General features: G+C 38.1%; 1 protein-coding gene across 1 annotated transcript in view; it reads right to left on the bottom strand.

Moving 5' to 3' along the window:
- OCA2 (OCA2 melanosomal transmembrane protein) overlaps window positions 1-14,152 on the bottom strand; it is a 205,040-nt gene that overhangs the window by 97,906 nt on the left and 92,982 nt on the right. The window contains exon 15 of the mRNA XM_074930224.1: window positions 9,438-9,570. Within this exon, the coding sequence (XP_074786325.1) occupies window positions 9,438-9,570 (133 nt within the window). The remainder of the gene's footprint in view (window positions 1-9,437; window positions 9,571-14,152) is intronic.

The following is a 14,152-nucleotide window of genomic DNA, read 5'->3' as shown; positions in this document are numbered from 1 at the left end:
CATCAGTTCCTGTCCCCGTGTCAGATAGGATCTAATGGTCATGTTACACCAGGGCAAACTCACTCCACTCACTTGTCCAGTCTGCAGGGTTTTCACAGGGTTAGCTTCATGGTGGATCAGCCTACTAACCAACTTATCCCACCACTGATAGGTCTATTGTTAATAATTGAAATGGTATGTGTGTGTCATGCATCTTTCATGGCAGTTTTCATTAAAGCAGCTAAATTAACATTTAACTGCCACTGTAGTAGCAGTAGTTGAAGTGATAGAAGCAAAGCAAAGTTTAGTATGCAGTGATCTGGAGTAAAAGAAGACAGGAGAGCTTCAGCTCAGTCAGGGAAATCAGCCCATTCTGACACTAAAATGTTTGTGAACATGGTACACTCATAAAGCCCCCAAGGCACCACAGCAATATAGCTAGCATTATTATTTCACAAAAGTGGTTTTTTCTTTTTCCTTTTTCTTTCTTCTTATTTTTTATTTTTTCCCAGAATGTCCATTTCCAACATGAAAAGAATAATTTTTGGTTTAGTTCTAGGATCAAATAAAGGATCAACAAACATGTAAAACTTATGCTGCTAGTCTGTTCTGGTTTATTAATTTATCATATTTTGCCATGGGGACCTCATCTATGACATCCTGGACAACTGAGTTTAACAGAGTTTCAGATACTGACCTAAGCTGTGACATTTTAGAAAACATTGTTTCATTTTAAAATGCATATTCTTTCTACAATCTAACAATTAATAGTCAGACTGATTTTCACTTAGAGGAATCATATTCCCTCCCACCTGACTGCCAGTAACAAAGACGACACCCCCAAAATATGAGCATAATTAATTCCCAGTCTCAGAATCTGAAAAGGTGAATCTTGGTAGATGAAGATACTCAGAAGAGCACAACCAACCTTGATGAGATCATAAGAACTATCATGAAATGGCAATTCTTAACTTGCAAGTGCAGTTATACATTATCTACCTTTTTGCAAGCAACACAAGTTTGCACTGCTGGGCTGTGACTAACAACATGCAAAGCATGTTCCTCTAAATGTGGAGGTATTTTCCTCCACATGCTATTGTTGCTTAACAATTTTCAGTAAGGCAATTATTTTTCTTAGCTAACTTCTCAGAACAAGAATACTCCTGTTTAAACGCTAACTGAAAAGCAAATTAAGTACCATGAATTATAGCTTAATCTAGTAGTAGTAATATCTATACCTTCTGGTAATTTTTTAAATCTCTGATATTATGTAATTAATCCCCTAAATGTTATTAGGTGGTAAGTAAATGTAATCTCCATTTTAAAAGCACAAAAACGAAGTCAGAAAGGTGAAACCCAAGTATAGAAAGAATTCATACTGAGGGATATTCCAGCTCAACAACCCATGCCTCTCTCCTAGAGATGGCACCCCTCAACAGGGAACAAGCATAAGGCTCTAATTCTGAAATAAATTTTAAAAAAAATGCTGAAATGCTCTTGTCTTTATTCCTTTGAGTAGTACAGTTCATCATAGTGGATAAAGATAAGCAAGGGCATAAACATTGCAGGGTCTTCAAAACAGAAAAAAACCCCACGCTTTGCCTTACTCAGCTAAAAACCTGCAAAGGAATGCAAGAAATCTGCACAATGTTGCATAAAGCAATACAGAGCATTTATATAAGCTTTTCAACTCAAAGTCCAACAGCTGGAGCCCCATTTGGTCACCGAGGCACCTAAGGGCAGTTCGGTTGCCCAGCATTGGATTGCATCCATGGCACAGGACTTAGAGGACATCCTCATCCCTGCAGCAAAGCAGCTGGAGCCTGGGCAGAATACTGCAAAGCTCAGAGGGTGTTACACAGCTAAGTCACCTCCCAGAAGTCTTCCTCTGGGCAAGCTGGGGCAGGCTGCAGCAGCCCCAGGAGTTAGGCTGTTCAGAAAGCTTTATCGATTCAAAATGCCGCTGTATTATACTTTCTTTCTGCATAAGGCAGGTAAAGTAATATTACAGCTGCGTTCTTGTGATGACTATATTATCAATGCACTAAGCAAATAATATGATATTGCAGTGTCAGAATACTATTTTTGTCATCTGAAAACAAGAAAAGAGAGATCAACATTTTCCTCTGTCCAGGGGGAATACTCCATCAACTCTAAAGCAGTACAAAGGACATATAAAAGATTTTAAATATAAAATTATCTAAGATGTTTAAAAATACAAAAAATGTTGAATATGTGTAAAGCAAATAACTCTACTTATTTTCATTCCTGATCATTAGAAGAGCTACCGAAGTTGCAAATAATAAGACAGAATTTTTTTTTACATTTTCAAGTATAAAACAATGATCCTGATATATTATCCAAAAAGTATGCAGGCATCTTAAGACTAACTAGTTCCTTTGAGACTGAAAGTCTTACAGTTCGTTAAAATAAGACACAATAGGTACCATCAAGATATAATCTTAGATCCCAAGATAATTTGTAAGAAAGTTTCAGCTTTTAGTTCAGCATGCTGTTATCCACGGAGTTAAAATGTTAACTATTAATTGTTAATATATACAACTGGATTGCAGAGAAGAGAAAAAGAAAAAAAAGCCACCAACATTTTCCTGATCTGCACTGTCCTTCAAGATTTAAAAATGCTTCCCATACATTCCCATGAATTTAGCATCTTGGGTGAGGACTGTAGAGTGAAATGGATATTGCAAACTGTCATCCAGATTGAGACTGGAGTTGAATGTTTAAAAATATCTTGAAGTATTCCTTTCTTTGAACATTATTCTCTGCATAATCTGCCTGCTGATTTCCTCACCTGAACCAACTTTCAAGTGAGGACAACCCACTACTTTCAACATTACAATTAAAATACCAGTAATGTTTATTGGAAGTCAGTAAAGTACCTACATAGGTTCAAATGCACCTCAGGATTGAGATTTGCCGATGTACTTCATCCAGCTAGGTACTTGATGTACCTCTCACTAATTCTAGCAAGAAATGGTTCCTACAGTTACAAAAATTTTACTAGTTAAAATAAAGCTAACAACTGTTCTCTGATCCCAAGCAGCACATGTAGCTGTATTGATGCTACATAACACCTTACCCTGGGTCCCCTCGGTGCCCCTAGACATTATTATTTTACGTGGGTTTTTTTCAATTCAAGTTGTCTGAAGCAGCATTGGTGTTTTCTTGCAAGTCAACACAGTAGTTCTTCCCCAGCATTAAACCAAAAGGTTGTACATCACACTGCAGGGCATGGTGTGAGGGCATGCACCACTGTTAGAGGATGCAGAGGCCATCCCAACACCCCATGCCCTGAGAAAACAATAAAGACGTTAGCCCTTTAACCATGGCCACCTGCCCTTGGGACCATTCCCCCAGGGCAGGCATCGCAGAGTTGTGACAGAGGGTTCACATGGACAAAATAATGTCAGCACTGAGCTATACCTTCTGGTCAGTCACATGCAGCACAAAGTACTAGAGCGGACATTTGTAGTCACTGTGGGGCACAGAGGGGGAAACTCACCAGACATTAAGTGCTAAATAAGTTTTCAGTTTTACCTTGTTTTCTCTCTTGACCATCCCCTTAGCTCTGCCGTTCTTTGCAGAGTTTCACACAACATGCAGATTTTCACACAAAATGAGGCACAATGTGAGCAGTACATACTCTAAATCCAGGAACAATGCCCGGACATCTTGCAGGCAGCACAGTCCTGTCAGTTGTACGTGTCTGAAACCCGCAGTTATCTCCCCTCTACTTCTTTACTTTTCTAGACTTTCTACCTTTTCACTGCTGGTTTTGTACGTCTTTTTTCCCCTCCTCCTCTCCTTTTTCTTGTCTTAGAGAAGCAGCTGTAAAGCTCCACACGAAAGAAAGAAACAGATTTGCTCACTCATCTGGCTACCACATTTCACGTTGTGGGAAACAGCACCGTGTTTTTCACACATTAAGCACTTTACACATGACTATGATTAATTAGAAAATTCCTTCTGTTGTCAGCTTTGCATACTGACTATCATACTACCATAACAGTATTTTCCCAGCTGCTGCAGACAGTGAACTATACCAGAGAGAAGAACGTGCTCCCCCCTCTCCTGGCATCACCACTCCTGCTTCAACGGTGAGTTTCTCTTTCAGCCAGCAAAACAATCAGAAACTGGAGCAAGCAACACAGGAGAAATGGGGAGCTGGTGCCAAATAAGTTGTTGTGCTAAGAGAAAGCTCCTCCTCTTGGCAAAAATGGCAATAATAATACTTGTCACTAGACCGTGTGCCATACGTTGTCCCGATGATAGTCACCTTCCCAAACACTGAGGTCCACATCTCCACAGCTAGGTAGTAGTTTATTGTCATGCTTCCTAGGGACTAAATAATGTATTATTAACACTTAAGGGAGGTAAAATCTTTGTTTTCAAGTTTTGGGGCAGGAGGGGAATAGCAAGTTTAATTCCTCTTACACCCATATATTATTATTTCCCCCTACATATTCTTTTGGGAAAGTATATATATACTCTTTAAACCTTTTCAGTTTACTGTTGTAATCCTAGCATCTCTTTCTGCATCACACAGTTCAAGGTGCAGGTTTATCAGCTGCAAGTCACACTCAAAAAGTCCTCAAAATGTCCCTCCATTCTTAAAAAAGACATTTTATTTTCTCTCACACAACTGAGTTCAGAATCTTTTTTCTTTTGAAATATGCCACACTTCAAGCCACCGCAGGTAGACAGTGGCTCCTGGGGAAGGAACATGTGTTTTTTCTGCTGCACAGGTGCTGCAGCTCGCTCTGAAAGCCGAAAATTTAAAGACACTAGTAACACACAGCATTGAAATTAATCTGCCAAGGTATCATCAGAATAACAGCATTGTCTGTTCTAAAAATTAGTGTTTATCCATTCTCAGTAATCTGTGTACCCCAAGGCAACAGAAAAATCTTAAAACACATGGCATACAGGGAAAAAAAAAAATCTGTGGAGAATAATATACCAGTTGAGTCTTACATATCTTTTTAAATTGCTAATTGGGGGCAGTCTGAGGGAAGGCTGGTATTTAGTTGATTAAAACAGCTACTTCAAATAAACCATGTGAAGTTATTATAGAATCATTGCAACCTGAGATGGAAGGACCTCTGAAAGCAACTTGAAGGACATTCTGCAAATCCAAACCACAACAGCTACCTCCTGATGGAGCTGTGTTGGTTGCTTTCTCTTCCCTTTTCACAGAAATTTTCAGTAGAAAGAGTAGCTCTTCAGCATTTGCTCTAATTGAACAGCTACTGATTAGCTTTGCAGCAATGGAGGAGCAGCTGATTATAAGAACGCACGGTATACTGATTAGGAGACTGCTACATCTGAACATACTAAGCTGCAAGTAGCAAAGATTACAGACAGATGAATTGAGGGAAATATGCTAGCCAGTGTTTCACTAGTATAGTGTTTCATTGGCAAAAAATTACATCAGCAAATTAATTGTACTATTCAAATTAATAAAAATTTCTTTAAAATCCCAAACATAAGCTTTAAAAGTTTAGAGATAAATGAAAATAAAATAATTCTATTTTCTAAAATATATATTCACAAAATAATGCTATTACATCACAATTGCTCGCAGCTGGTAGAACAAATTTTTCGACTGTTTAGATATTACTTATCTCAAGGCACCTTGCAAGTTGGCACTTTTAAAGATAATTTAAGTATATAACAACTATAATTATTGCTATGACTTTTATTAGAATATAAGAAATTAATAAAAATAAATTAATTCTTTTAAAATAAGAAAGTTGGAAAGTTACCAAAAAATGCTGAATACCAAAGATTTAATAATATATATCCAAGCAATAAAGTAATCATTTTTTATAATGATGCATAATTACGAAGGATTTTATCTGGGAGGTTTCAAAGGTTTCTTTCCAACAAAAAGACAAATCCTTTCCCAGAGATGATCTCTTCCACAAAGGATTCTCATTCTGGAGCCCTGTGTAGAACAGGTAGAAACTTGCTCTATATTTAGCATTTTGATATAGAATTATAAAATGGTTTGGGTTGGAAGAGACCTTTAACGGTCATCTAGTCCAACCCTCCTGCAATGAGCAGGAACATCTTCAACTAGATCAGGTTGCTCAGAGCCCCATCCAGCCTGACCTTGAATGTTTCCAGGGTTGGAGCATCTACCATCTCTCTGGGCAACCTGTTCCAGTGTTTCACCACCCTCATCCTTATATCTAGTCTGATTCCACTCTCTTTTAGTTTAAAACCATTACCTCATGTCCTATCACTACAGGCCCTACTAAAAGGCACAAAATTTTCTAGGTTGGAAAAGACCTTGAAGATCATCCAGTCCAACTATTAACCTCACACTGACAGTTCCCAACTACACCACATCCCTCAGCGCTATGTTGACCCAACTCTTAAACACCTCCAGAGATGGGGACTCCACCACCTCCCTGGCCAGCCCATTCCAATGCCCAACAACCCGTTCTGGAAAGAAATGCTTCCTAATATCCAGACTAAACCTTCTCTGGTGCCACTGGAGGCCATTTCCTCTTGTCCTATCTCTTATTACTTGGTTAAAGTGACTCATCCCCAGCTCTCTGCAATCTCCTTTCGGGTAGCTGTAAAGGGCAATGAGGTCTCCCCTCAGCCTCCTCTTCTCCAGACTAAACACCCCCAGTTCCCTCAGCCGCTCCTCGTATGACATGTGCTCCAGACCCTGCACCAGCTTTGTTTTATTTGGACACGCTCAAGTTATTCAGTGTCCTTTTTGTAGTGAGGGGCCCAAAACTGAACACAGAAATCGAGGTGCGGCCTCACCAGTACCAAGTACAGGGGTCAGATCCCTTCCCTGTCCCTGCTGGCCATGCTATTTCCAATAAAAGTTCCTCCACATCTTTCTTATAAGCTCCCTTTAAGTATTGAAAGGCCACAATAAGGTCTCCCTGGAGCTTTCTCTTCTCCAGGCTGAACAACTTCAACTTTCTCAGGCTGTCCTCATAAGGGATGTTCTCCAGCCCCCCAGTCATCATCATGGCTCTCCTCTGGACTCACACCAACAGGATCATGTCCTTCTTATAAAAGATATTTCTTATAAAAAAGGGGCACCCCAAAGCTGAACACGGTACTCTGGGTGGTGTCTCATGAGAGTGGAGTAGAGGGGGAGAATCACCTCCCTCTACTTGCTGGCCACACTTCGCTTAATACAATTGGCTTTCTGGGCTGTGAGCGCACATTGCTGGGTCATGTCCAGCATTTCATCTACTGTTACAAAGAGAAGGAGCAATAGGAACATGAGCCAACTCCTCACCTGTTCTGATTATGCATTTCAGTAGTCTACTGGGGACAACGTGGGAGTGGATATGGTTTAGCTAATAAATTTTTCACCTCTCTTCCAAGTACTAACTTTGACCAGACTAGTAGGAAGATCATTCACCCATGCCTCTTATTAATTTTTTAATGGATTTTAGGTAATGATGCCTTCCCATAAGACAAAAGTCAACCATTATCTCAAATTGACAAATTTAAGGCACATCTATGGTGAGTAGAGGAGAGCATCCCTTTCTGCACACTAGTGCTGCCTATTTTCAGTGATTTACTTTCTCTAAAGACATTCCTGGCACTCAAGATAAAATTCTAGATATTTGAATGGAAACTGATTAAATGTAAACTGAGGTAGGTCTTCTATTGGTAAAGTCTTTCCTCTTGCTGACCCAGAAGTATATAGTCAATAGATTTATTTACCTGGTAAGGAAGACTTCTCGCAACACCTTCCTTTGGTACGAGAAGGCAGGAAAAGAAGGTTCTTGATGGCTTTCTGAAAAATCTTACTTTGTAGTGTCAGAGAGAAATAAATATCTTTACATTTTGTGCACTGAGTTCATTGCTTTATTTCTCTTCCTCTCAGGATCAAACCTCCAATTGTACAGAAAGCCTCAGCTGTTTTACAATGGCACAGTAATGAAAATTCATATTTCATATGAGGCAAATATATAGAAGGAAAAGTCTCCTTAATTTTCTTATAAAACAGTTAAGTAGTATCACCTCTAGAACACCTCAAAAATGCTTTGGTTCTTAACACTTGGAAAGACTTTGGCCCCTAAATGATGAACAAGTAGGTTGAGCATGTCTTGTGCTGAAGTCCCTCGAAACCAAATGTCTGCACAAAGCTAACTTCCTAAGCAGTGAAGTCTCTTCTCTGACCTTTCTATCATATGGGATTCAAGAGACATAGTACAATTCACTGAAGAGAGGACAGTCACTTCTGTCTTTTTAATAAAATCCTACTCCTAAAGCTAATTGTCCCTGGAACAAGGCATTACTACATGTGGTACTCATTTTGCCTAAATTAGTTACCTGTCATGAAGATCTCTACCACTGAGTTAGTCACCTTGGACTCCCCTTATACTCAAAAGAGAGAAATAAACTTTTGGGGGTTGCAATATATCTGTTCTATTGTAAACAGTTATGTTAGTCCTTAGAAGGGCTTATCTTTCTCCACAGATTATAAATGGAGGCAAGTTCTATCAACCATTTCAAAAGTTGTCATCTCCATGCTAAACAGACCCCATGCACACAGGTTCAGAGATGTCACACAGGACAGGAAAACATGTGTTGCATGGTCAGTGGAACCCTGAATCCTGTCTGCTGTAGCCAAAAGTGAAAAAAGCATCAGTCACAGGGAAGAAAATTATATTCAACTATCTTTGTACAAAGCTTACTAAGAAATTATACTTAGTGAATTATTTCTTCCTCATAAAGAAATTGTGAAAGCTTGGAGTTTATTAAGTTTAACCAATGAAACAGAAGCCTGTGAACAATTATGAAAACTTCAAAACAATTGAATGGAAAGGCATAAAAGTGTGAAGACAAAAAGGGACCAACATACTCAACAGCAATTAAAACATCTTCACCAAGACTTCTAGAGACTATGGAGGTGAGCAACCTAAAAAAGACATAGATTTAGTCCTACTGAATTATAGAAATTATACACCTCTTTCTTTCACTGACTATAGACCAGGAAAAGATTGCTGAAAAAATCCAGTGGAAGAAAACCAGCAGTGAGGGAATGCATCAGTGCACTGTGCCTGTCATAAGGGAAACCTGGGATATTTCTAATGCTAGTTTGCGAACTCAGCACCTTGAGCAGGTGGTGTCTGTTGCGATACAGAACACCCTGGTATTTAAGCCTGTGACTATAAATGATGCAAAATATCCCTATAAATTTTGAAATATATTTAATAACTCATGTCAACACCTCAACCTTTGCATCAGAAAAACATCCATATCTAAAAGTCAGAAAATATCACAACTAAAAGTAAAATCTAAATTATTAGTGAAACAATTAATGTTCAGAGGCTGAAGGAAAGTGGTCACTTCCATCCGCGGACAACATTGTAGTAGGCACTATTCAGTTTCTATTTAGCATATATTCACTGTAGTAATTATAAAAATGTTTTCATGCTCACACTTACCAACAATTTCACTTGGCTCCTTATTGTAAAGTTTTTTGTTCCAGTAAAGCAGCCTGAGAAAAGGAAAGGAGACCAGAACAACAAGGCAGATGCCAACAAACATATGCCCTGTGAAGGCTGCAAAATCCAATCCCTGGAAATAAAAATTAAAATCTAAATTAAAAATCAGTTATTTTTCTATATTGCTTACAGAGAAAAGTATTTGACTGTACGTACTTTAAAAATCAATAATAAATATAAAGCAATAAAACAAGTTCCAAGTACAGTATATGCTATATTTCATCTGTTTCAAGTAGACGAGCTCCATTACAATTTAATTCTGGGAAGTAAAAAATAGCATTAGGAGTTATTCTGAAATACATTTTGTGTTCCTGATACATAGGAAAAAAAGCCACCACCAAACTGAATCATTAACTTTCACTTTTCACTTAAATCACTGTAGATTTGTTTTAAATCACACTGAATCATAGAAATAGTTAAATTTTAATGATCAGCTTTTGTTTTAAACTGATGACAACGTGGATTTTTACAATAATTCTATCTGAACAAGGATTTCATCTAAATTCACAAATATTATTCTACAATAAAAACGTTATATGTCAATATTCTGTTTATTTTCCTGCCTGGTTAATAAATGGACACATTTCTTTACATTTTGCATAATGAAACTCTTTAATAAAGGGGTTCTCAAAAGGTTAGGCAGAATATATTAAAAAGCTACTGTTTTAAGCATTAAGAAAGAATAATGGCAACCTGCCCTAATACTTTCATTCATTAGTCATGCTTTGAGTAGGATGTTGGACTAGATGACCTCCAGGGCCCCTTTCAACTGAATTATTCCATGATTCCATATTACACACACTGTAGTGGATGAGGTTAGCCTTTGGGCTGGGAACTTCTGAAATAGCCTGTCCAAAATAAGTTGTCCATGAAGCTATCAGGGGAATCATATCCAAATACTCTGGTAGCAAGGAGCTGTCTTATATTCACAAAGCAAAGGCTGTCTGAACTGGTGATTCCAGCCGAGCTGCTCTGTGACACTTGAAAGAAAGCATGGTCCAAGCCCTGGATATCTCAGGTTGTCCAAACTGAATTTTCAGATCATAGACCAGTTTCCCATAGACTTTAGAAAGTCATGGAATCTCCCTGTGCCACATCTCTGTGACTCTATACTGACTGTCTTTTACCAAATACTGTGTGCAACTTACAGACCTTTCTCTAATGTCAATACATATTAAAAACAGCTTCCCATGCAGCATTAGCTTATATTAACTCCTGTGTATCAAGATCACTGGGGACTTACTACCCTTAAATGTGTGCTCTTCTATATTGTCTCCTACAAAATAAATTTATGTGGAAATGTCCCAGCTGAGAGGTCTCTGGTTCAAAAAAGGAAAAAAATGCTTCTCTATTGCACCACAGGGCATAATAAAAAGACACATGACACAAGAAACTGATTAAAGTCATAAAGAACTTTCACAGCTAGATAAAGATTAGTGCTCTTTTGCAAAAAAATCCATAGTTTGTAGACAGTTAAATAAATCTCAAACCATAAATACACAGATCTAGGATTAGAATGTTATCCTATTAAAAACACAGGCTTCAGCTTCATGAGATAAAGAAAATCATTCTTAGTTGCTATTTAACTGTAGATTTCCTGCCTCTTCTACTCTCCAGCCACTAAAAGGTGAAACTGTATACCTGTTCATTCACAAACCTTTCGTTATAACTCAGCTACTGCCATTTCTTCTATGAAAATAGAAGGAAGACACTTCAGGAATTGGAAAATAATTGGTTTAAAAATCAGACAGAAAAACATGATACCCCAAAGGAAAATAATATACCTTCATTCAGTTTGCCTACATAATAGGTCAGCCAGTCAAAAGTCTGACATCTCTTCAAGACAGAATTTACAAGTCAATTTTTATAAGTGTTCAGAAAAATTGGCCTCTAGGCATCAAGTTATGATTCAGAACTACAGGAGACATTTCTATGAAGGATAAACAACATTCATAACTCCAGGAAATTTACAAATACCAATGAGAAAAAAAAAAAATTAAAATCTGCAAAGGCTCAATGTTTGTGAGACCTGTCCCCAAAGTATATAGAGTCCATGTCCCCCATGTGTATGTCCTTAATTACAGCCATTTAAAATTGACAGTAAGTCTAATTTATGTATGGGTTGCCTCTAAGATTGTAGCCAAAAAGAAAGATCAGAAAATTTTGGCCAAAAAATCAGAATCCTTAAAAGCAAGGTGAACTGGCCTTGGTTTGGAAATTTCTCATATATTGACAGTGCGCCACTAAACAGTTCAGGCAGTATGCAAAGTAAGGATTCAGTTTTCTATGGTCTCTAAAATGGCCTAAGGAGAGGTAGGAAGCTGAAAGGAATTAAGCTGTAAAAACATTGAAACTACACCAGCCAAAATAACAACGCCTAAATCTGAATGGAAAAAATTTCATTCTCTGAAAAACAAAATGACTGGGACACAGCTGGTTGAGGAGCAACAGAGTAATTAGAGGTGGTCAGAATATACTCAAACCAGAATTACCAGAAGCCGAAAAATTACTTTTGCACTCAATCTAGTTTTACAAACAGCAGAGGAGATGAAGCTTTTCTTAGGCTGGCAGCCATGTGTCCATGACATGAAGAAGGATGCCAACTACCAGGCAGAGTATGCCAGCAGAAATTCTCTGCGGAGATACTCCAGCATAAAGATAATTGCTAGAGTAGGAAATAAAAAAGCAAAATAGGAACCCAACGAATCCTTTGAAACTCTTGAGTTTAAATATGTGAAGTCTCCATCACATGTTAATGGGATTTGAATTTAAGGAAGTGACTCGTTGGAAAAAAATGCAAAAATCTACAAAGTCACTTGCCTCTACATTTTGAATATCACATCAATTTCAGAGCAAAACAATTGCGTTTTGTTACTGAAATGTCACAATGCAGAAGCTTCTCAAACAAAAAATACGGCACAAGAAACGTGAAAGGAAAATTACAGCAACCTAGAAGGTGAACTAAAATGCTGAGGTTAAGAAGGATCTCACTAATAGTTGAAATAAGATGGAGAACACAATACCCTTAAAAAAATATCAGGATTAACAAAGTTTTGTGACATAAGAGCTGACATAGATGAGCCTTAAAAGTGATTTGCAGACACCATCACAAGAGAAAAGAATTGTCTGCTAGATTTTTTGGCATCCTATCCAGGAGCTTACCCAAACTTTTCAAAGACAGTAGCTGGGCTGAGATTCAGGATTTTGTTAAACTTCATAATATCGCTCCATTGATCTTTCTTATCTCTGAGATCCCTGAGGAAAAAGAAAACATGCTGCTCTGCTGCAACTGCAGAACAGATTTCCAATTCAGTTGAAACAAATCGTTTTCTAACACAGAGTGTGCTTATTTCAGGAAAGAGCTTACACAACTTTTGCCTGTGATAGTGAAAGGCAGGATTTGATTAACTTCCCATCCCTTGCTCCTGGCTTTCCTCCCCATATTACCTCCATGCATTGATCCACAAGAGCCAGTGAGTAAAAATGAATCCTGGTGATCGTTAGCCTTGAACAACTGGTATCCTGCAGCCATGAGGAGGCTGAGGACTTCCAAGTGCACTCCTTTTTATGGCTGATATCAGAGTGGCTCATGGTGAAAAACAGACCACTGCCCACCCTGATGCTTTGGGCTGGGTGTTTCGCACCAGCCTCTTTGAAGCACACAGAATATTCTTTCAGGGAAGGCAAAGGCATTGTCAGGTACCTAGTAGTCAACTGTCAGTCTGCGGAGAACTTTAAGAGACTAAAGTGTTTACACCGTACCACAGATACAAACAATGCTGCAGAGCATACCAAGATGGTAGCACAGTTGCTCCTGTTCCCTTTCCCACACCCTAGAAAGGGCATGCAAAATCTCCACAGAGCCTACATTCATACCCTTTGTGGCTGTGGATAACACATTTTATACCTCCTGAGTCCTCTGCACAGCTGGGGCCAGGATTCAGCCTTGTAAAAATACATGAAAGTGCTCCACGTGTCTGCTGCATACAACAAAATGTCATTTTCATAAAGATTCTCTTTTTCCTGCACAATAGACTGAAATAAAATTGGCATGCACAATAGGCAAGAAATACTTTTCTTCCAGGAGTTTTCAATCCATCAGATAAATACAATACATGTTTCAAATGTCCCTTACTTGAGGCTATGCTGATTGCATTAAATTTCTCCCATTTCCCAGTCAACAGAAAATCTAAAGATTTTATTTTAGCAAGACAACAGCCTAAAGGTTCCACCATCTACAGATTCAGAGCTGAAACAGAGTGGGCATCTTTCCTTGGTTTATAGTTTTAAAGGCAAAGTCAAATATATCAATTTCATATGAGCAGGAAGTATCATACTGTTTTCCTAAAATGTTAAATTTCTATCATCCTGATAATAATTTTTTTTATTGATTTTGGAGGTGTGAAATTAACTGCTAGTAATCCAAACCTTATCAGAAGAAATCTGCCATTTTAGAGCAAAGAGAAAGCAAAAATTATAGCTAGGTGCAGTGGTTCAGGAAGCAGCCAATACTGTGCTTCTAGCCAGGATGACCTTTACTTAATATTTTAAAACTAATAAAATTAGGAAGAGCAAAAGTAATTTATTATTTCCACACTGGTTTAAAGATTGCTTCTAGCTGAGTGACTGAGATATAAGTTATGTCAGGGAGAACT

This window comes from Athene noctua, chromosome 1 (genome assembly GCF_965140245.1).
Source record: "Athene noctua chromosome 1, bAthNoc1.hap1.1, whole genome shotgun sequence".
Lineage (NCBI taxonomy): Eukaryota > Metazoa > Chordata > Aves > Strigiformes > Strigidae > Athene > Athene noctua.
This window is presented reverse-complemented; position numbering and strand designations above follow the sequence as displayed.